At 38.8% G+C, this 24,943-nt stretch overlaps 1 protein-coding gene across 1 annotated transcript in view; it reads left to right on the top strand.

The window, feature by feature from the left end:
• Positions 1-5: 5 nt before the first annotated feature.
• The window catches only part of LOC121321925 (BAG family molecular chaperone regulator 3-like), a gene marked incomplete at its 5' end in the record, with an annotated part of 49,608 nt that continues 24,670 nt past the window's right edge, over positions 6-24,943 (top strand). Inside the window, 2 exons of the mRNA XM_041261318.1 lie at positions 6-128; positions 12,705-13,061. Of these exons, the coding sequence (XP_041117252.1) occupies positions 6-128; positions 12,705-13,061 (480 nt within the window). The remainder of the gene's footprint in view (positions 129-12,704; positions 13,062-24,943) is intronic.

Here is a 24,943-nt window from a genome sequence, read left to right as displayed (position 1 = left end):
TGGCTACAAACGATCCTCTTCCCCCAGGCTGGGAAATTAAAATTGACCCTCAAACTCGATGGCCTTTTTTCGTTGATCACAACAACAGAACAACAACCTGGAACGATCCCAGACATGATCTAAAAGAGGTAAGACTAAGAGATAAACGGCGTTTATTAATAATGTAATTAACGCAGGTAGTATTCCTATGGGATATAAGTTTGCGATTTATTCAATTGGTGATATAACAATGTCATTTTATTACACGTGATACATTACACCTTCAGGGCAAAGACATATAATAACCGTTATTTTAACAAATGCGAAGTTGACATTTTAAGAAGTCATGTTTTCTTGTAGATATATATTGCGCTGCTGCGTGTATTTTGCTTGAATAGCCGCCAGCTCAGACCCACACATCGTATTAATTACAGTTCACCTTGTATGCAACTAGGTTAAAAACATATTTATGCGAGATACAGGTTGTATCACTGAATGGATATTACATGTCTCGGGGTGATACAATAGTTACAACATTTACTTTAAAAAAAAAATGTCCATGTCACGCTCCAGTCTGTGCTTGGTGCTTACAGCATGACGCACTGCAGTCCTGTCTTATGAAGCAATGCCATTCAGTATTTTGAGTCCGCGGAGTCAGATGTTTATTTAAAGCTGCTTATTGTATCAGTAGCCTAGTATAGGTAAACAGCGAGTCTTTGGAGAAGCTGTAGTTAAAGCAGGTTTGCACTTTTAAACGGCCCGTGATCTTGTTTAAAGTTATCCTTAAAATAGATCATGTACATACGAACATCTGCAACAGCTCCTATATCTTCTCGTCTAGTTTTGTTCTTAGTAGACATTTCTGGGAACTACTCCTGGCAAAGAGCCTTTCCACGATTGTTTCGAAACTCATTGTGAAAGAATGCCAGAGCCCTGACAGTGTATTTTACCCGTAACTAAAATAAATACATAAATGAATACATAAATAAATAATGACTACTGCGAAAACAGAAGAGAAAAATATAAACATTTTCCCGGTTGAAAGACTCTGAACTTATTGACTGTACAGAGCAACAGCCAGTTGGCTGGCATTTAGCGTTTTAACCGACAGATGCAGGTGTCTGTAGGGAGTGTCACTCGAAGAATCTGCTGGAAGTGGACAGCTGTCGGCAGCTATAAATGGTGCAAGCTACACGTACATTTAGACCAAATGATACCAAAAAGAGTGATATAAAGAGCTGTCTCCTGTAAGAATGTTAATAATGGCGGAGACGTCCTTCTAAAAGTTAATTGCAGTATCGCATGGTAAAATCCTAGAAAGGTGCAGTAAAGCATTGGCGAGTATGATGAAACGCCGTTAAGAATTTTGAAAATGCTCTCAGAATTTTGGGATAAATTTGCATTGCTGTAAGACCTTATCATTACGGCAATGGTAAAGCAATGGACTTGGAGCCAGTATTCCCAGGGGTCCTAGAGGAAGCACACTGTCTGTGTATTGCATGTTCATGTTAGTGTATGATTGATACCATTAATATGGTACAACTATGGCAGCCTAATACCTAGTTCTACTACTGCCACTTAAAAAAGGTTGGACGGAATCAGCCTGATTCAGAAATGTAATTGTCTTTAACTGGATTTTAAACTCTATAATGACAAGATATTTATTTATTACTGAGGTCATAAAGGAATTAACTCATCTAGTTTTCTGCTAGTTGCAGCCTGCCAATTCCAACAAGCATGGCTAACATTCACACCGACTCAATCGTACAATATATATATATATATATATATATATATAATATTTATATATATATATATATAGATATATATATATAGAGGATCTCCTCAAATGATGTTATCATACACAAAAACGTCCTGAAAGTTATAAGATCCAACGTTAATTCCATCCTGTATATCTTAGGTGACAAGAAGGTACTGCACTTATCAATTTAATAGTATAGTTTTCATATGCAAACATTTAAAAAATAGATTATAATTTATGAAGAATATTAAATTGCTTATTTAACTGGTATAGTAAGACTCCGCTTTAAGACCACCTCAGTAAAAAGACTACCCTATAGTGAAGGCCAGTCCCGATCTTCTCCTGCTGAAGGCGACGTAAAACCTCTAATATTAAGACCATCCCTGTATTCACCATCTCCAGTCCCAAATATACCAAGCTCTTTGTTCAATAAAGTGGTAACAAGTTAAGTAAACGGATATGAATTAGTTACAAGAAGTAAGCCCATCCCCCTATTGCCTGAAAGGTCATATTGTGTTTACAGTTTTACTGGATTTAATTGTGAGGTTTCACTGTTATTATTATTATTATTATTAGTATTATTATTATTATTATTATTATTTATTATTTATTATTATTGTTGTTGTTGTTGTTGGAGAGATACCAGCAAAGAACAGCTAGACTAATCCCAAGCATAAAAGGCATGAGTTAGAAGGATGGGTTGAAGGAACTGAATCTAATTAGCCTAGAAAAAAGAAGGGTGTCTGCATCTGTGTGTTTGCGCTTATGTGTGTGTGTGTGTGTGTGGGGGGTGGGGAGTAGTCACTATTTTAAGTGCATCACAGAGACCAGGACCAGAGAACCCAGTAGGAAATAGCTTGTTGCTGGGCTTGTACCAACACAATCTCAAGCATTTTTCTTGTCACCAGTTTACCCTCCAATTATTACATAAGGCCGTGCTTAGTTGGCATCCTCTTTATCTGCCATTGTGAGACTTGGAATTGCAGGCCAGCCTGTTCGATTCCCGGAATCCACACAGTTGTAACACAGACACTTGGGTTACCACAGCAACTGCTGAATTGTGCTGTAATCATAATAATCACTGCTTTATCAGCCACCACCTGGAGCTGTGAGCATTTCTACAGGGTTGACATGGTTGCTGTTACAATCAAGTGGGGGGGGGGGGGGGGGGGGTGTATTACAGTATATAGAGTCTTGTGAAATGTTTATCACATTTATCAAGAAAGCTGTTGATTATGCTTCAATTGTTAAATTACTCCAATAATTCATAGTTGTTTTATTGAGGTTTTTACTAAATAAGTGATTTTTACTCTGTTAAATACTCATTATTCAGTAATTCCAGAAAGCAATGCCAAGTCCTTTATGCCAACTAATTGCACCAATTACATCTTGTTTTCTTTTTTGTAACAGAAAATCAGTAAAATCTTGTTTTCCTTAATTTGGTTTCCTGGCTGAAGAATCACATACGAGCAATCAACCAATCACAATTATGGCTTTGCAAACATGTCAGTGCATCTTATGTTTTGTCTTATGTGTGCAGTTTTCATCCTGTGTATAGGTGATATCAAGCATTATTTATTAATAAAAACAGACTTTATAAATAACTCCTGAATGAAAGCTCTCTGAACAGGACTCTTCATGTTTCTTATAGGGTCATTCCAGTTACTGTTGATCACTGAAAATTATGAAAATAATGGACAATGACCCCATAGGCCTTAGTTGGAGTGCATTGTAGCAATATACAGCAGTTACAAAGAGAAGCCGGTTAGCACTGCTATGAAAAGGAGGCCATTTTTTGCCAACACCAGAAAGAAACTTTGCCAATATGTAGTGTCACACTTCTACAGTTTTGCATTTGAAAACAGTACAACCTAGTGAAAGCATGGTAACGCATACAGTGGCTTGCGAAAGTATTGACCCCACCTTGGCATTTTTCCTATTTTGTTGCCTTACAACCTGGAATTAAAATGGATTTTTTGGGGGTTTGTATCATTTGATTTACACAACATGCCTACCACTTTGAAGATCCAAAATATTTTTTATTATGAAACAAACAAGAAATAAGACAAAAAAACAGAACACTTGAGCATGCATAAGTATTCACCCCCCCCAAAAGTCATTACTTTGTAGAGCCACCTTTTGTAGCAATTACAGCTGCAGGTCTCTTGGGGTATGTATCTATAAGCTTGGCACATCTAGCCACTGGGATATTTGCCCATTCTTCAAGGCAAAACTGCTCCAGCTCCTTCAAGTTGGATGGGTTCCGCTGGTGTACAGCAATCTTTAAGTCATACCACAGATTCTCAATTGAATTGAGGTCTGGGCTTTGACTAGGCCATTCCAAGACATTTAAATGTTTCCCCTTAAACCACTCAAGTGTTGCTTTAGCAGTATGCTTAGGGTCATTGTCCTGCTGGAAGGTGAACCTCCATCCCAGTCTCAAATCTCTGGAAGACTAAAACAGGTTTCCCTCAAGAATTTCCCTGTATTTAGTGCCATCCATCATTCCTTCAATTCTGACCAGTTTCCCAGTCCCTGTCGATGAAAAACATCCCCACAGCATGATGCTGCCACCACCATGCTTCACTGTGGGGATGGTGTCTCGGGGTGATGAGAGGTGTTGGGTTTGCGCCAGACATAGCGTTTTCCTTGATGGCCAAAAAGCTCAATTTTAGTCTCATCTGACCAGAGTACCTTCTTCCATATGTTTGGGGAGTCTCCCACATGCCTTTTGGCGAACACCAAACGTGTTTGCTTATTTTTTTCTTTAAGCAATGGCTTTTTTCTGGCCACTCTTCCGTAAAGCCCAGCTCTGTGGAGTGTACGGCTTAAAGTGGTCCTATGGACAGATACTCCAATCTCTGCTGTGGAGCTTTGCAGTTCCTTCAGGGTTATCTTTGGTCTCTTTGTTGTCTCTCTGATTAATGCCCTCCTTGCCTGGTCCGTGAGTTTTGGTGGGCGGCCCTCTCTTGCCAGGTTTGTTGTGGTGCCATATTCTTTCCATTTTTTAATAATGGCTTTAATGGTGCTCCGTGGGATGTTCAAAGTTTCTGATATTTTTTTATAACCCAACCCTGATCTGTACTTCTCCACAACTTTGTCCCTGACCTGTTTGGAGAGCTCTTGGTCTTGGTGGTGCCCCTTGCTTAGTGGTGTTGCAGACTCTGGGGCCTTTCAGAACAGGTGTATATATACTGAGATCATGTGACACTTAGATTGCACACAGGTGGACTTTATTGAACTAATTATGTGACTTCTGAAGGTAATTGGTTGCACCCAATCTTATTTAGAGGCTTAATAGCAAAGGGGGTGAATACATATGCACGCACCTCTTTTCTGTTATTTTATTTTTTAGAATTTGTTTTAACAAGTTATTTTTTTCATTTCACTTCACCAATTTTGACTATTTTGTGTATGTCCATTACATGAAATCCAAATAAAAATCTATTTTAATTCCAGGTTGTAAGGCAACAAAATAGGAAAAATGCCAAGGGGGGGTCAATACTTTCGCAAGCCACTGTAGATAAGTATCATAAAGCACAGAGGGCGATGGTAAAGCACTGACTGTAAGGTCAATCATGTTCAATCGAGCTAATTATAACATTAGCAGTCCCCCTCAATGGAAGCCCAGATGTTCCTGTCATTTCAGACTTATTTATTATTTGTAAGAATTATGTTTTATGATTTCTGCAAGTTATGTGCCTAAACATAGGATTGGCTGTTTTCATATAAATGCATTGCATGTCTGTTTGGAGGCTGTTCAGTTTGGCCTACAAACTTCTACAGCATTTGACTTCTAGAGATCCTCAGTGGTTTAACTGAAAGCTTCATGTAAGCCTCCTTTGTTGTGAAATTGCATGTAGTCCTCAGTGTCCTCTTTCCTTGGCTTGTATATTCAAGCACAAATGCCAGTCTGATGCTGTTGTTGTTATTATTGATGTGGATGCTGTTACTAGGTGAAATTATCACCTCATTATAAACTTGCAGTGTTCCAGTGATGTGATGCCTGGGCAATGTAGGCAGACTGTGAGAGTTTCCATTGATGGGTTCACAGTAAAGAGCACCTATCAGCTTTCCATTGCTTCCTTTATTCAGAGCCAGCTTTCACTGAAGGAGTAGGGAGTAGCTTAAAATGTAATTAACTGCTGATTGTTTGATGGTGTTTTTAGTCGTTCTGAGAGAGTCCAGGTTCTGTTGCTCCAATATTGCTTTGAACTGTCTTTGAGCTTGTCTGGAGAATTGTAAGTGCTGCAGAGTAGGCGAGGCTGGCAGAGAGGAGAGAATGCTCTTCAATCCTGGCAATTAGGATTCTCCAAAGTGATTGGAACAACTCAAAGCTTGGTAAAGACAGATTTACAGAAAAATAACGATAATATTGAAACAATAGAACCCAGAACCACGCAGAATGATTACAAACATCATCAATTAGTAAAAATAAATAAATAATAATAATCAATGACATTTTAATCTATTTGTTCTTTAACAAATAATAGGAACTATTCAATTGATCTAAATATTGGTCTGTCTAAATACAGCTGCAGTTTAGGTCTTTTAAATAAGAACCCTTTCCTTTTACAGAATTACACAGAAGAAACTAACACATACTTGTCGATGTTTGAGTTTCATACCATCGGTACACAATAGGCCATTTACAGATGAGGTGTCAGTTGCTGGTAGCGTGCAGAATTTCCAACATTACAGTCTATGCTGGGAAAGGGGTTTCAATTGTCCGCCTCCATATGGTGCCAATATGGTGTGCTATTATTTTCAGTATTTTTTTGTTTCTCTAAGCCATGTGTGAACTTTAATATGTTATTTGGTTTGCATTCTTCAATATTGGAATTAACAATGTTTTTTCTGTGGATTTTTTAATCTAACTGAATCCTGCTGTGATAACTGTAAACATTGATATTGAAACTGGCAAATCCTTTTTTGGTGTAGCTGACCACAACCCAAACTAACCTCAGTTTATTAGTTATGTATACACAGTCTAAGTAATGCTCCGGTCTTGCGTTCAGCACTGAACGTGGCATTGGTTTATATTTTACCATACTGTCATAAGTAGAGCAGAATAACTACACAGTTAAGTTTTCAATTTAACAAACTTGAATTTGTTCCAGCTGAGCCACCCCCTGTTCCCAGATTTTAAACATTCGATCTGTTTGCTTTGAACAGTGTTGTTGGAGCCGGTTAGCCAAGAGAGAATGTGCATGTCAGATTCTCAGAAGGGTTTCTGTCTCAGCTGCATGTTTGCAGATTGGGTTATGTGCGCAGTTTAAGCGAACAGTTTGTTTACAGGCTGTTGAGCATTTAGTTCATCACGTAATTGTTTTAGTGTGCTAAAGTGCTTGAAGCTAGCAAAAGAATTCAATTTGGTACACATTTCACAAATGTAGTTTTGAAAGAAATGTATGGGATAACAAATATGTGTTTTCATTTCATTGCTATATCTGCTACAACATAGGTTTTCTATACCTTACATACAGGAAATCTGTTACATTTTCATATCCTAGACTATGTGCTGAGGTGAGCAGTGTCTTCAGGATCAAAGCATGTTAGGGGAGGTAGCTGGTTGGTTAATGACAGGAAAGAAGCCAGTGAAGGGCTGGGGAAATGACCAAGTATGTGCATCACTATCTGAAAGAATTTTGCAGACAAACATTTCTTTTGACCTAGTGTATTGTCAGATATGACGTAAACGAAATTTCCCACATGAGACTTATACAACACATGGAAGTTTGTTTCTTTGCTTTTTTTAAACTTTAAATAAAGATTTTTCAAGGACCCACTGTAGATTTAAAGAGCAACTTGGTACAACTCAGAAATATCACAATAATCCTTATTGATGTATTCTTGTTGTTGTTTAGAATAACTTTGTATATCATTGTTATATTTCAGTCAGCACGTCATAGAAGTTAAAAGCACCCCTGTCGTCACTATAGAGCTCTCAAACATGTCTTCTCTTGATGTTCAGCTGGTACAGCAGAGTATAACCAGTAACATCACCCCCCCCTTCCCCCAACCCGCAACACTTGGCTGTACCTAATGTACTTAAATTAGACATGTTTTAGAGCTATAGAGAGGCCATAGGGTGCTTTAAACTTCTAAGTTTTAAAAAGTCCCCAGGATGTAATGACTGAAACTGAAAGTCCAGGTACCTAAATATATGATGGTAAAGTCCTGTGCCAACCTGGTCTTTTGTTTAATTGAAATTAGGGGCTGAACTAAATATTTAAGGAACTGACTTGATCAGCGTCCTAGATTCCAATGGACTGATCACCACTGTTTAAAGAGCAATAAATAAAGACATTTTTAAGAGAACTGAATGCAGTTTTGTTAATTTAGTGTCAAAGAAGACATGTTATGGTTTACATTTCCTGCAGTTGCAGTTCCTCAAGCCTGATTGTGTAGAAGTGAGGTGGGGATTGATAACAGCATAACTCTTTATACTGATGCCTGTGTACTACTGATGTGCTCCCCCACAGTCAGCCTGGAAGTGTCTTTTCACAAGCAATGTTTTCAGTTTTAGTAGGCATGAGAAATGATCTAAGAAAAAAAAAAAAAAAAAACAGGAGATCAGCAATACAAAGGCAGGATGCAAAACATACAACAGGATAACAGGATATAGGTAGCAAATGAAATATTGGGAAAATGTTGGTGATATAAAGTTCCCATTGTGGTAAATTTACAAAGAACACCGTTCGTTGTCTCCTAAAGTGTTCATTAAGTAGGTTTCAATGTTAGCTGCAAAAATACAGTCTAATTTGTCTATTTTCCTCACTATCGTATGGTGTTTGCAATCAATGTGAGTGATTCTGGGTTCTGTTGCTCCCGTATTGCTTCATCATTATTTCTGGCTTTGAGCTGCTTTAAGCTCGTGGTTCCAGGTCACTGTCATTCACTGACCTATGCTGAGTTGTTGTTTTGTAAGATTAACAATTTGATTAATCTGAAAGACCAACAGGTCTAAGACCAAATGTCATGTTAGTATAAATACCTCGACAAATCTCAACCATTTTTAAGTACATCTAAGGTATTAATTAATAAAAAAAGTCTACATTTTTGTGCTGAAAGCTTGTTTTGTTGGCAGTGCAGTTGGTACACATTGTCCAAATGTAGTCTTAACTTTGACTCCCACTTTGAAACCTTTTTGCCAGTGTCACCCTTAGCATACTTTCAGCAGTAAGAGGTTATGCATATTCAAGCTTTGTGTATTTTATTTATTATACTGATAACATTTTACAAAAAAAAAGTTAAACTTCTTCAATATGCAAAAATCATTATGGGGTTAGTTAACACCATATGGAGTGTTAACTAACTTGAATGGACAAGGAGCATGTTTTAATGAATATTAGGAAGTTTTCTTTTTTTAAATTGCATTCATTGGCACTTGTTTATTAGAATATTAATATCTATTCACACAGTAGGTCGATATTGTACAACTTAATTACACACTTACCATTGTGGTTACCGTAGAAACAAATGGGATTCATAGGCCCTTAAATAAAATACTATAATAGAAACCAGAGGAGGTTTAAAAAAATGTAGGTCAAAACAAAATAAAAACATTGTTTAACAGTATAGTGTTTTAGGCATTCATTAAATTTCTAGGCTGTCATATTGTATTATAAATGAAGGAATCGCTCCTACGATGGTATGGACACGTGATCTGCAGCAATGACACATCAATGGCAAAGGCCGCCCTCGAATTGAATGTGGAAGGCCGTCGGCCCCGTGGACGACCATTTACGCGCTGGCTGAATCAACTGAAAGGCGACATGCGCCTCGCAAAAGTTATCAGCTGAGACGCCGCGGACTGTACGAAGTGAAGAAATCTGTGCAAACAAGCAGACCCCACATAAGTGGGAAAGAATGCGAAGAAGAAGATATTGTATTTGTGTTCTTTAATATTTTGGTAGACCCAAGCAACTAAAGAGAGCAGCCATTGCTGTCAGTTACTTCATAGCTTATCTTGTTATTGTAACGTGAGAGCATTGTATTTTACAGTTTTGCTTATCTGAGACAAGCTTACACAGTATACTATGCCCTGGCTTTGTTAAGTCACTATGGGCCTCTATTTCAAAGCGTTTACTCCATTCTTTAATTAACTTCTATTTTGGAAAGGAGTAAAAACCATAAAGTTGGTTGGTTCTAGTTTTGTTAAATCAATCAGCAGTTAATTAAAGACTGGAGTAGATGCCTTGAAAATATGGCTGTATATAAACTGCTGTTGTTGTGAGATTCAGTAAGCTTTCCCACTACAAAAAAAAGTATAAAATGATACCAAACAATTTATATTGGTTATCTGCAGCTAAAGCAAGAAAGATATATATATGGAATTGGAATTAAAATGGATTTTTATTTGGAGTTCATGTAATGGACATATACAAGATAGTACAAATTGGTGAAGTGAAATGAAAAAAATTTAAAAATAAATAACGGAAAAGTGGTGCATGCATATGTATTCACCCCCTTTGCTATTAAGCCTCTAAATAAGATCTGGTGCAACCAATTACCTTCAGAAGTCACATAATTAGTTAAATGGAATTAGTTAAATAAAGTCCACCTGTGTGCAGTCTAAGTGTCACATGATCTGTCACATGATCTCAGTATATATACACCTGTTCTGAAAGGCCCCAGAGTCTGCAACACCACTAAGCAAGGGGCACCACCAAGCAAGCGGCACCATGAAGACCAAGGAGCTCTCCAAACAGGTCAGGGACAAAGTTGTGGAGAAGTACAGATCAGGGTTGGGTTATAAAAAAATATCAGAAACTTTGAACATCCCACAGAGCACCATTAAAGCCATTATTAAAAAATGGAAAGAATATGGCACCACAACAAACCTGGCAAGAGAGGGCCGCCCACCAAAACTCACAGACCAGGCAAAGAGGGCATTAATCAAAGAGGTAACAAAGAGACCAAAGATAACCCTGAAGGAACTGCAGAGCTCTACAGGGGAGATTGGAGTATCTGTCCATAGGACCACTTTAAGTTGTACACTCCACAGAGCTGGGCTTTATGGAAGAGTGGCCAGAAAAAAGCCATTGCTTAAAGAAAAAAATAAGCAAACACGTTCGATGTTCGCCAAAAGGCATGTGGGAGACTCCCCAAACATATGGAAGAAGGTACTCTGGTCAGATGAGACTAAAATTGAGCTTTTTGGCCATCAAGCAAAACGCTATGTCTGGCGCAAACCGAACACCTCTCATCACCCCGAGAACACCATCCCCACAGTGAAGCATGGTGGTGGCAGCATCATGCTGTGGGGATGTTTTTCATCGACAGGGACTGGGAAACTGGTCAGAATTGAAGGAATGATGGATGGCACTAAATACAGGGAAATTCTTGAGGGAAACCTGTTTTAGTCTTCCAGAGATTTGAGACTGGGACGGAGGTTCACCTTCCAGCAGGACAATGACCCTAAGCATACTGCTAAAGCAACACTCGAGTGGTTTAAGGGGAAACATTTAAATGTCTTGGAATGGCCTAGTCAAAGCCCAGACCTCAATCCAATTGAGAATCTGTGGTATGACTTAAAGATTGCTGTACACCAGCGGAACCCATCCAACTTGAAGGAGCTGGAGCAGTTTTGCCTTGAAGAATGGGCAAAAATCCCAGTGGCTAGATGTGCCAAGCTTATAGATACATACCCCAAGAGACTTGCAGCTGTAATTGCTGCAAAAGGTGGCTCTACAAAGTAATGACTTTTGGGGGGGTAAATACTTATGCACGCTCAAGTGTTCTGTTTTTTTGTCTTATTTCTTGTTTGTTTCATAATAAAAAATATTTTGGATCTTCAAAGTGGTAGGAATGTTGTGTAAATCAAATGATACAAACCCCCAAAAAATCCATTTTAATTCCAGGTTGTAAGGCAACAAAATAGGAAAAATGCCAAGGGGGGGTCAATACTTTCGCAAGCCACTGTGTGTGTGTGTGTGTGTGTGTGTGTGTGTGTGTGTGTGTGTGTATATATATATATATATATATATATATATATATATATATATACACACACACACACACATACATACATACAAATATATTAGTTTCCTGCTTACATATTTCAAAAAGATTAAAAAGATTCTGTTTCTGTTGCAAATGTCAGCTCTGTGGGTGTAATCTGTAAATGATATTAATAATTCAAAATATTTGGAAAACAACAATTGCCAGAGCTTAAGATGCCTGTTATAGCCTCCTACTCCTAAGTCTGTATTTCCAAAGTGTTTACTGCCATATGAAATATACATTACACATTTTTGGAAAAGGGGGGAAAAAAATGTTAATACTACTACAAAAAACTTGAGATTGCTTAAATCATTGGAATAATAAGTGGTTTTATAAAATTACCAAGAGTGAATTGCAGAATGTATTGCTTGGGTTCCTAAAGCTAAAAACTACCCATGCGGTGTAAACAAACTACCATCAAAGAAAACTTTGATTTGTGTGTAAAAGAGACTGTGATTGTGATTTCAAAATGATGTCACTTTTTTCTCTTTCACCCCCCCCCTTCCCCATTTTCATAGTCTGCTTTTTGAATGGTGCCTTTTAAAATAACTCCATTCCACTGCTGCCGACCACAGTTGAGGGGGGAATTCAATAGAACATCCCTGTAGTTTATTTAATGACAAATCCTGGACAAGCAGGTTGTATGCAGAAGAGAGAAGAACTCTGTAAGAAACAGGATTATCAGTGATAATACAATTGAAAGACAAAAATGAATGATTAATATTCCAAAATAGAACCCTACTTGAATTGCCATAGTGGACATCTGAAGTTTGTAGGCATTTAGATTTTTCTGCTCAACAAAGTCATTTGAAGATAAGAGTGCACCAGGAGAAACTGGGACAGAATATGAGTAGCTGATTGATGATGTCGGGCGGGTTACAGCAACATATTGTTTTTATGATCTTATGGATAGAATTTTAGAATCGTATAACCTTGAACTTCCACCTTCTTTCAGGAAAGGCAACTATCATCCAATGGACCCTCCTTGTCACCGCAGTCCTCCCAGGATGGCCGCCAGCATTATGTCAGGGAGATGCAGTACCCCAGCCTGCGCCAGGGCTACATCCCCATCCCCATCGCCCACGAGGGCCTGGAGCACCGGCCTCTGCAGCAGCACCCCTACTACTCGTACACACAGCCCAGCATGCACAGGGTTAAAACAGAGGCCCAGGCCCCTTCCCCCACGCAGGCACACACAGGACGGCCCACATCTCCCGTTAGGTCCCCTTTTGAAGCGTCTCCCTCTGAGCCTCACTGTGGACAGGCAGGAACAGCTGCCTGCTGCCAGGGCCCGCTCTCACAAGGACCTGAGGTAATTCTCTTTTGCCTATCACATGAGCCTGCTTTGCATTAGAGCCTTACTGCTACATTCTAACTCTCTGTGTTGTTAGAGCGCTGGGAAGTCTTTGGAGCACTCACTGTTTGTATTATTTTGGTTGACCCCACACGTTTCACATATTTTTGTTACCTCATAAAGTCACATTGAAAGCTTTCTTTTTCTTGTAAAACTAAAACACTTCCAATGGTTTGCTTTTTTGTGGAGCTAAAACAGAGCTGCATATGGCATTCATAACACCGCCCCCAACCTCCACTGCTTCAGAGTGGCTGAGTGAGAGGGAGAAAGATTGTGTATATTTGCAGCCTTAACTATCTTGGGTAATGTAAACAAACTGGGAAGCCAACAATGTACACAGACTGCTAAAGAATGCAAAAAACATTCACCCAGGAATCAGATTTTAGTGTAACATTAAACAGGATTGGTGATTGTTTTTCAAAGCCTTTCATAGCGGACCTCTTATGCCATTTGTCTTGTGGAGACTGGGCTACATATATTGAGAGGAATGGTTGTTCCTCATACAAGTTAAAAAAAACTTGTTTGAAACTACCAACAGTCTCTATATAGTTTTGCTGTTTTCAGCATGTTGCAGCGGCAAAACTAAATCACTTAGTATTACCATCTGTACCAGTACCAAAAGTCTGAAACTTTCTTACATCAAATGTGAAAAAAATACATAAATACCTCTAGGACACAATGAAGTATAAGTCGTCAAACTAAGGTACAATTGTTGTTGTTGTTGTTGTTGTTGTTGTTGTTGTTGTTGTTGTTCTTACATTTTAGTTTATTAAGAGTGTGTAGCGACTATTCAAACAGAAAAGCTAAATAACTGGACATCTACCAATCGTGTGATTCCACACGTTGGTCAACATCAAAATAAACCAGGGAAAGCAAGCAGTTTGATATCCACACCATTTATATTAAACAATGTATTTATGTTTTAAAACGGCACATATCGCACAAAAAAAAATAATTAAAAAAAATTACCGTTGTTTGAACTTGCAACATGACATCTTTGAAGAGCACACGGCTGCGCCACTGCACTGTTATTGAAATTTAATTAATTTTTTAAGCTTACATCCATGCCTGACCTGCTTTTGCTGAAAACCTGAAGGTTCTGTTTGATTCTAGAAATGCTCTATTTCCTGTTTGAAAATATCTAGTCCTCTGTTTGGTAGATATCATAGAATGGAACTGTACACAAAAGTGGCATGTAGCTTCCTTCTCTAAATCTCTGATCTGTGATAAATTGTAGTTCCTAGTTTAATTAAAATAAATAAAGGAATAATTTATTAGGTAGAAATAAATAAATGATTTAAAAAATGCATAGAGGAATAAATATATTTAGAAATAAATATTTTTAAATAAATGTAGAAATTAATGTTTATATTATTATAAATGTATAAATAAATTAATAGCAAGCCAGAAAAAATATGTCCTATACAAAAAGCATGTTTCATGTAAAAAAAAAGTTATACAACGAGATATTAGTGCTTCTTCACTTGTAGCGTATGTGGAGTATAGTGGTTAGAGCGCTGTGCTCTTGACTGGAAGTTTGTGAATTCCATCACAGGTGGGGGACATACTGCTGCTTAAAAAAAAAAAAAAAATCCCTGCTGTGACCAGCAAAGAAAAAAGCCGACATAAAGTGCTCATAGACGTTATCTAATTGTATATGAAGACACTAATTATTGTTTGATACTGAAAACCTGTGTACATTTCAAACTTTGCATATGATTCGTACCAAATTAGCTTTATACAGGGCTTATTTGTATCCGAAATCTCATACGGAGCGCAAGGCTGATGGACCACCCTGTACTAGTGTATGAACTATCCTTAATTTAAGAGTGCAGAAAATATAAACAGTGTTCACAGCTCTGCTGCATAACAGTAGAAATGTATAAGAACAATAACCACAGACAGACGGACACACACCTAGATAACGTTTCTCAAATTTCTATATGGCACAAATGCAGCTCCACAATCGGTAATACACACACACACACACGTATATATATATATATATATATATATATATATATATATATATATATATATATATATATATATATATATATATATATATATTATATCAAATCTTGCAATACGCTATTTGCGCCAAAAAATCTCACAGTGCCTACTTTCTGATGTTCAATGTCGTTTGTCCTCAAAACATTATATATACCATATTAAATACAACTCAAATTATCATTTCTTTCCATAACTCGCTATATACCAGGCTTCTAATTTAGCAAAATCCGACATATTCACTGAGCCAATCGGCGTGAGTATCACAGTCGTGTGACCCTATTATGGCAGCGCCCAGGAGGAGTATAGTAGTGTATTTAATCTTGTAAATTGTGATTTTATGATTAAATGATTAATCATTATAAAAAATGCAAGGAAGTCAATTTTATAACAGGGTGTAGCAATGGTGTATAAGCATTCACACATAATGCTTAGGAAATAGTCACTCGATCGGAACTGTGAAACCTCCCTTCATCTCCCTTGCAATGCCAATCCCACTTCATGATGTTTTACATTTGTGTTCTCCCTCTGCGCGGTATGTGAAGTTTATCATTTGAATTTACTGAAACGCGTTGTCTTCAAATTGGGACTTTAGTGAAGACCGCATGTGTACGTGAGTACATTCATTATTGTAGGTAGTAATTCATAGCCAGCCAGCCAGCATTTTTATAAACAGCAACACATGTAATGCACATCATCGGTGTGTCATCGATGTCAATTTCAGGCAGAGCTTCATGGTTGGTAAGGTGACACAGCTGAAAGAATTTGTTTCCTCTGTTTTCCCGTCTGGTGCTGTCAGTGTCAGTTTCTCAGCACACAGTACAGGTGTTCGTATTTCTTGGTAGGAGTACCACACACACACACTGAGTACGTCATTGGAAAGCCCCTAGACTGTACTTTTAAACAAGCCAGGTAGGTGTCTGAGTAATATGCGTGTAATCACCGGGCTGAGTGTAAAGAGTTAAATAAATATTTGCATGAGTCCAATATAACAGGCAGACTCAAGGCAGACTCGATTGTCCAAAATCAGCATCTTACTTCTGGGGGATTTGCTACAGCTTCCACCTGTGCATCAGAATCGACCTTATGTGCAAGTTACTCAAGAGGAATTGTACAAACTGACTGGCTCCGTTGGATCTCTGGATCTGTGGAATTTGTTTGCGTATGATGAACTCACACTTAATATGCGCCAGAAACAGAACATAACTTTTGGTAACCTCCTTAACCGTGCCCGACTCGGAGCCACCAACCAAGCTGATCACAGATTGTTGACTTTACGCTTGATAACTATGGAAGAGGAGATATTTCCAGCTACAGAAAACAAATTATCAAACACATGAAAGACTTAGATGACAAAGATTTAAACTCAACCTCCATCGTGCCTACTGTAGATGCCTGTAACCAGATCTAGACTGCTGTGCTTGATCGTATGTCTGGAGAGGACATTCATCTTATGGACTGTGGACTGCCCTTGTAACTTCCAGAGAAATGTGCTGAAAAAAAAGAATGCCTATAAGGCTGACTGCAGTCGTACAGCTGGACTGGAAACTACCATACGAGTCATAATACGCTGCAAACTGGTGCTTCGCATTGACATTGCCACTGGTCTCATCAATGGGGCACTAGGGAAGCTTCAAGCTGGAAAAAACAAGTATGGTCAAAACCATAACCATCAAATTTAACAATGGAGTCACCCATACCTTTGAACATTTACTCTCAAAGTTTGAAATCATGGACAGAGTCTACATTGTTTAGAGAGCAATTCCCAGTCATTGGTGCTCATGCAATCACCGTTCACAAATGCCAGGGTATGACTCTAAAAACAGTTATGATTGATCTTGGTAACTCCATTTCCTCCTATAGACAAAGTTTCATTACACTTTTCAGTTACATCTTTAAGTGGTGTCCACCTTATCAACTTTTTGACCCCACTTGCATTAAGGCACCTCAAACTGCAGTTGCAGAGTACAATAGGCTCAGAGGTATTTATTGTCTAAAGTTGATAAGCTTGAAGGAGACCAACACGCACTAGGGACACAAGGCAAAAGATTGAGTGCATTTCATTCAGCGAGCCATCACTGTTAAGGAACAGCAAAAGTCTCAATCTTCTAAGAGAACACTTGCAGTTACACATCCATTCAGAGGCTTGAGCAACCCCAATTTCACCTCATGCTATGCAAATGCAACATTGCAGTTCCTTCTTCACTTGTAGCCTCTGAAGGATTCATTAAAACACAGGGTGTTACTTCAGGATACTATGTGTCTCTTCTTGCTGTGGGTGCTACTGGAAAATGGGTGCATGCAAATGATGCACTCATTGAAGTCGTACCATGACTAAGAAATGCAAAGGACATGGATATGGACTTTTATGAAGAGATCTAGTGCTTTACAAATGACTTACATTGGCAGTTCATAACACCTCTATAACAATGAGAATAATGTCTTTTTTCAGCATTAAAATATGTTAGTATACTACCTTTTAGCACTGACATGCATATGTACCTTTTTAACCATTCATAATATTGTAGTTTTGTACCTACGTAAATATCAATATATCAGTACCTACCAAAATAGACACATTGGGCCCGATCTTCGAACAATCCCTCGCTAAATTTGTGCCTCACAAAAAAATAGTGCTTTGGCACAAAATGAGAGATATTCCAAAATGGCAGTTGCATGACATTGGAATATAGCAGTTTTTTGAGCAATTCGCAAATCTGTTTGTGCCTCGCAAAACTGTCTGCGCATTCACTACCAATATAGCAACTGCACACAACAACGAAGCGAGAATGCAGAATGATTGACAGTCACCATCAGTAATGGCATTACCCCGACAATCTGCTATCGTTGGTGTCGCCACAGTATGTACTGATATGACATCAGACGAGACCACACAATATATCCTGCTCACATACATACAGGACCATTCAAATACACAATTGGCTCCATAGCTAGGTGCCGAATTTTCAAATGAATGTACTAATAACACCACTGTTCTATTGAATACGGACAGTATTGTATCACAGGGAAATACTATATAGGTTTCTTTAAAGGCCAGCTGATCCGACATAGCTGTATGTTTTTTAAGTAAAATAAAAAAAGGTTTTGGATACTGTTTTTTTTTTTCTGAATGATTTTTTTTTTTATATAAGTTGTGCTGTGACAAAGTCTACTGTGGTAGCACACTCTGATTTGTAAATGTAACAAGTTCATTCACCTGCAAAGTAAACATCAATCAAGCATTTTTATATACACAATACACAGAAATGCATTATGTTATTCATTCTACTCACCCATTTGAACAGCATGATTAAGCCCAGTTTGTAAGGTTTTGAGTGTTGCTGAAATTGATTTTTTTTTTTGTTCTGCCATTTTTTTGTAAGAAAAATAATTAATTCTAAATACACTCCTAAAATGTTAATTGTAGCCTACTATGATTTCTCAATGAATGAACAGTCTCTGTACAATTAGCAACATCAACATTCAGCAGACTGGACAGCTGCATAAAAATGGCCAGAAATTACAGTTAACAGAACTGTTTGTCCCACCTCAGCTAACTTATGATTGGACTGCTGCAGAGAAAACACAGTTCCTTGATGGTTGATCGTATCTCTGGTCTGGCTTTAGAAAACGTTAGCATGCCTTTCACAGCAAGAGTGCTCTGTCGGTATTTGGCTCTCTGAACTGCAGCTGCCCACCCCTCACCCGTAATGCGCACCAACCTATGGAATAGCCAAATAAAGTAATGGGCCACAAGATGGGTGTATAATGTATTTATACAATCAATTTAGAGATGTGTGTCCATCATATCAATACAGTGATAAAACATATAACTGATCCGCCCATCCGGTGTGTGCAGATGGGGATGGGGGGTGGGGTTCTGTACTACTGTACGTTTGTACTATTGTACCCAACTCCAGAGTGGACTGTTACTCCGACACTATTTGAGCGAGTGGTGTGCAGCTATTAAAACTAACTAAAAATTATCGCACAGATATTGGTATATTCAGACGAATTAGGGCTTTTGCCCAATTCAAATTTGATTGCGCTATGTGCATATTGAATGTCCACCTAGAATACATTTGCATCACATGTTTCTAATTACCAATGCATTACCACATGCTAATAGGACCATATTAAAGGAACAGAAAGAAAGCAGTGTGCTGGACAGAGGTGAGTGCATGTTTCCATACTCGTCTGTTGGGCATGGGAATACGCGATAAACGTCACTATGATATGCACATGTTATATATGTTATTATGGAAACAAAGAGGCTTATTGCTTGTATGTTTTTGCCACAAATTGACTATGGTGATGCAGTATATAGGTTTGCATCAAGATGTAATACTCATCATTGTATATGACACGATTTGGTACGATGAGTTCCAGTCCAAACTAAAGCTGCAGACCCAGACACCTTTATTGCAATTTAAGAGTAAATTGCATGATTTCGTGACTGAGAATTGTAATTGTTTTAAATAGTTGACTACTTTGGTGTATTTTGATTATTGTTTTAAATGTGATTTGCCTGTGTCTTAAATGTATTTTATTGTGTATTTGTTCTTGTTGTCCGATTCACTTGCTGCTGCCTGCTTGGCTAGGTCTCACTTGTAAATCGGGGAGATAGAGCTGTGTATATATATATATATATACACACACAGCTCTGGAAAAAATTAAAAGACCACTGCAAAATTCAGTTCCTCAGAGTTGGGGAACAGTGTCAGAGCAGAAGGAAGCAAGTTTTCTTCCAGGACAACCTTGTACTTGGCTTGATTCATGCGTCCTTCACAAAGACAAATCTGCCCGATTCCAGCCTTGCTGAAGCACCCCCAGATGAGTCCAATTTTCAGCTTTGCCCAACACCTAGAACATAAGAACATAAGAAAGTTTACAAATGAGAGGAGGCCATTCGGCCCATCTTGCTCGTTTGGTTGTTAGTAGCTTATTGATCCCAAAATCTCATCAAGCAGCTTCTTGAAGGATCCCAGGGTGTCAGCTTCAACAACATTACTGGGGAGTTGATTCCAGACCCTCACAATTCTCTGTGTAAAAAAGTGTCTCCTATTTTCTGTTCTGAATGCCCCTTTTTCTAAACTCCATTTGTGACCCCTGGTCCTTGTTTCTTTTTTCAGGCTGAAAAAGTCCCTTGGGTCGACACTGTCAATACCTTTTAGAATTTTGAATGCTTGAATTAGGTCGCCACGTAGTCTTCTTTGTTCAAGACTGAACAGATTCAATTCTTTTAGCCTGTCTGCATATGACATGCCTTTTAAGCCCGGAATAATTCTGGTCGCTCTTCTTTGCACTCTTTCTAGAGCAGCAATATCTTTTTTATAGCGAGGTGACCAGAACTGCACACAATATTCAAGATGAGGTCTTACAAGTGCATTGTACAGTTTTAACATTACTTCCCTTGATTTAAATTCAACACTTTTCACAATGTATCCGAGCATCTTGTTAGCCTTTTTTATAGCTTCCCCACATTGCCTAGATGAAGACATTTCTGAGTCAACAAAAACTCCTAGGTCTTTTTCATAGATTCCTTCTCCAATTTCAATATCTCCCATATGATATTTATAATGTACATTTTTATTTCCTGTGTGCAGTACCTTACACTTTTCTCTATTAAATGTCATTTGCCATGTGTCTGCCCAGTTCTGAATCTTGTCTAGATCATTTTGAATGACCTTTGCTGCTGCAACAGTGTTTGCCACTCCTCCTACTTTTGTGTCGTCTGCAAATTTAACAAGTTTGCTTACTATACCAGAATCTAAATCATTAATGTAGATTAGGAATAGCAGAGGACCTAATACTGATCCCTGTGGTACACCGCTGGTTACCACACTCCATTCTGAGGTTTTTCCTCTAATCAGTACTTTCTGTTTTCTACATGTTAACCACTCCCTAATCCATGTACATGTGTTTCCTTGAATCCCAACTGCGTTCAGTTTGAGAATTAATCTTTTGTGCGGGACTTTGTCAAAAGCTTTCTGGAAATCTAAATAAACCATGTCATATGCTTTGCAATTATCCATTATCGATGTTGCATCCTCAAAAAAATCAAGCAAGTTAGTTAGGCACGATCTCCCTTTCCTAAAACCATGTTGACTGTCTCCCAGTACCCTGTTACCATATAGGTAATTTTCCATTTTGGATCTTATTATAGTTTCCATAAGTTTGCATATAATAGAAGTCAGGCTTACTGGTCTGTAGTTACCTGGTTCAGTTTTGTTTCCCTTTTTGTGGATCGGTATTACGTTTGCAATTTTCCAGTCTGTCGGTACCACCCCTGTGTCAAGAGACTGCTGCATGATCTTGGTTAGCGGTTTGTAAATTACTTCTTTCATTTCTTTGAGTACTACTGGGAGGATCTCGTCCGGCCCAGGGGATTTGTTTATTTTAAGAGCTCCTAGTCCCTTTAACACTTCTGCCTCAGTTATGCTAAAGTTATTTAAAACTGGATAGGAACTGGATGACATGTGGGGCATGTTGTCAGTATCTTCCTTTGTAAAAACTTGTGAAAAGTAATCATTTAACATATTTGCTATTTTTTTTTCTTCATCTACGATTTTGCCATTTGTATCTCTTAAACATTTAATCTCCTCTTTGAATGTTCTCTTGCTGTTGTAATATTGGAAAAACATTTTGGAATTGGTTTTAGCTCCCTTAGCAATGTTCATTTCTATTTCTCTCTTGGCCTTTCTAACTTCCTTTTTGACTTGCGTTTGCAGTTCCATGTACTCTTTCTGCGTACTTTCTTTTTGGTCCTTTTTTAATGCTCTGTAAAGTGCCTTTTTTCGCTGAATATTTTTTTTAATTGATCTATTAAACCATTTTGGCAATTTAGTTTTACATTTAGATTTGTCTACTTTAGGGATGTAATTGTTTTGCGCCTCTAGTACTACATTTTTGAAGAACAACCATCCTTCTTCTGTGGGTGTTTTCTCTATTTTACTCCAATCTACTTCTGTTAGTCTCTGTTTCATGCCTTCATAGTTTGCTTTTCTAAAATTGTAAACCTTAACTTTAGTCTTTACTTTTGGGGATTTAAAAAACACTTCAAATGAGACCATGTTGTGGTCTGAGTTTGCCAGTGGTTCTCTGACCTCTGTTTTAGTTATTCTATCTTCGTTATTTGAAAAGACTAAATCAAGGCATGCCTCCCCTCTAGTGGGTGCCTTCACAAATTGTGTTAGGAAGCAGTCATTTGTCATTTCCACCATTTCTATTTCATCCTTCGCGCTACCCACCGGGTTTTCCCATTTTATTTGGGGGAAGTTGAAATCCCCCATTAGTATGGCTTCTCCTTTGCTACACACATTTCTAATGTCATTGTATAACAGATTATTGTGCTCACCGTCTGAATCTGGCGGTCTATAGCATGCTCCTATTATTATGCCTTTTGAATTTTTGTCTGTTATTCTGACCCATATTGATTCGGTTTTATTTTCTTTGTCCAGGTTTAACACCTGGGCTTCAAGACTGTTTCTTATGTATAGCGCTACCCCTCCTCCTCTTCTGTCCTGCCTGTCTTTCCTATACAGTGTATACCCACAAATATTATATTCGTCCCCATCACTCTCAGACAACCACGTTTCTGTAACACCTATCACATCATAGTTACCTGTTAGTGCAGTAGCTTCAAGTTCTAGAATTTTGTTTCTGATACTTCTAGCATTTAGATAAATACATTTAATGGTTGTCTTACCTGAGTTGTTGTTCTTGTTTTGATGCGGTCTCCCTTCTGTTTTTTTGTTGATTTCTCCCCCCTTCCTTTCTAGTTTAAATGCTTCCGAACCTGCTCGAGGATCTTTTCTCCGAGTAGACTAGTTCCCTTGTTATTTAAATGCAGTCCATCCCGTCTATACAGATAGTCCTCGTTGTAGAATGTGGTCCAATGATCAAGATAGGTGAAGCCTTCCCGTGTGCACCACGTCTTCAGCCATGCGTTTTGATTAATTATTTCCAGCTGTCCATATGGTCCTTTGCAAGGTGCGGGTAGTATACCAGAAAATACCACAGTTTTGGTTTTCTCTTTTAATTTCCTTCCTAGCTCTCTGAATTTATTTTGCAGGGATTTTGGTCTGTCTCTTCCAATGTTGTTTGTACCGATGTGGACGACTACTACCGGGTCGTCTCCTGTTCGTTCTAGGAGCCTGTCCACGTTTTCAGTGATGTGCTTGACCGAGGCTCCCGGAAGGCAGCACACTGTTGTAGTAAGGGGGTCCAAACTGCGAATTGAACTTGCTGTGTTTCTCAATATGGAGTCCCCAACAATCATGACCTCCCTTCTTTTTGCTGTCTGGTCACCACTGTCAATGGGGTCCTGGATGTTGTTCCTTTCATTCTCTTGTTGTTGGTTCTGCTCATCAAAATTCTGAAGTGACTCAAATCTGTTGGTTGTTTTGATTTCTGGTGGTTGTGTTTGACGAAGTTTCTTTTTTTCCCTGCTTCTGCCTACCTGAACCCAGCTGTTCTGACCTTCTATCTCCCTGGTGGCTTTCAGTCTGTTAGGGGTGATGCAGACTTCCATGAATTGTGGGTGTGCCAGTTCCTCAAGATCCTGTTGCTGTCTCACTTCTTCCAGCTCCATTTCTAGCATACTTACTAGTTTATGCAAATCCTGGATCGCGCGGCACTTTACGCACACTTGGTTTAGCTCCGCTGGGTTTTCTCGGATTTCCCACATCAAGCAGGTGTCACAGATTACAGGCTTGAAGACCATGTTGAGGTTTTTTTTTTTGAAGTTTAGTTTCTTCTGCAGCTGTCAACCTGCTTTCAAACTGCTTCGAAACTGCTCTGTACTTTTCCACGCCTGTACTTCTCCCACTCGCTGTCGCTTCCACTCGCTGTCGCTGGGAAGACTGCCTCGTTTAACTGCGTTGTTCTGCTGTGCTGTCGGCTCCTCCCCTCGCCCGTGTCTCAAAACGCCGCTGAATTTGAATCAGCTGCTCCGAGTTTCAGCTTGTTTGTTATCAGAAAAACACACGCGGCTGTTTGACTTTGAGCTGCTGCTGTGTTTCCCCAATGTCCTCTGTTTTCTGATTAAAGCAATTCAAGATGCAATTTCTCCTTTCTGCTTCGAAACTGCTCTGTACTTTTCCACGCCTGTACTTCTCCCACTCGCTGTCGCTTCCACTCGCTGTCGCTGGGAAGACTCCTGGTCATCTAATGGTTAGACTGAGACCTGGAGAGGCCTACAAGCCACAGTGTCTCGCACTGTGAAATGTGGTGGAGGATCGGTGATGATCTGGGGGTGCTTCAGCAAGGCTGGAATCGGTCAGCTTTGGCATGAATCAAGCCAAGTACAAGGTTGTCCTGGAAGAAAACTTGCTTCCTTCTGCTCTGACAATGTTCTCCAACTCTGAGGATTGGTTTTTCCAGCAGGACAATGCTCCATGCCACACAGCCAGGTCAATCAAGGTGTGGATGGAGGACTACCAGATCAAGACCCTGTCATGGCCAGCCCAATCTCCAGACCTGAACCCCATTGAAAACCTCTGGAATGTGATCAAGAGGAAGATGGATGGTCACAAGCCGTCAAACAAAGCCGAGCTGCTTGAATTTTTGTTCCAGGAATGGCATAAAGTCACCCAACATCAATGTGAAAGACTGGTGGAGAGCATGCCAAGACGCATGAAAGCTGTGCTTGAAAATCAGGGTTATTCCACCAAATATTGATTTCTGAACTCTTCCTAAGTTAAAACATTAGTATTGTGTTGTTTAAAAATGAATCTGAACTTATTTTCTTTGCATTATTCGAGGTCTGACAACACTGCATCTTTTTTGTTATTTTGACCAGTTGTCATTTTCTGCAAATAAATGCTCTA

This window comes from Polyodon spathula, chromosome 10, assembly GCF_017654505.1.
Source record: "Polyodon spathula isolate WHYD16114869_AA chromosome 10, ASM1765450v1, whole genome shotgun sequence".
In the NCBI taxonomy this organism is placed as follows: Eukaryota; Metazoa; Chordata; class Actinopteri; order Acipenseriformes; family Polyodontidae; genus Polyodon; species Polyodon spathula.
The sequence above is the reverse complement of the archived record's forward strand: the minus strand, read 5'-3'. Positions and strand labels throughout refer to the sequence as shown.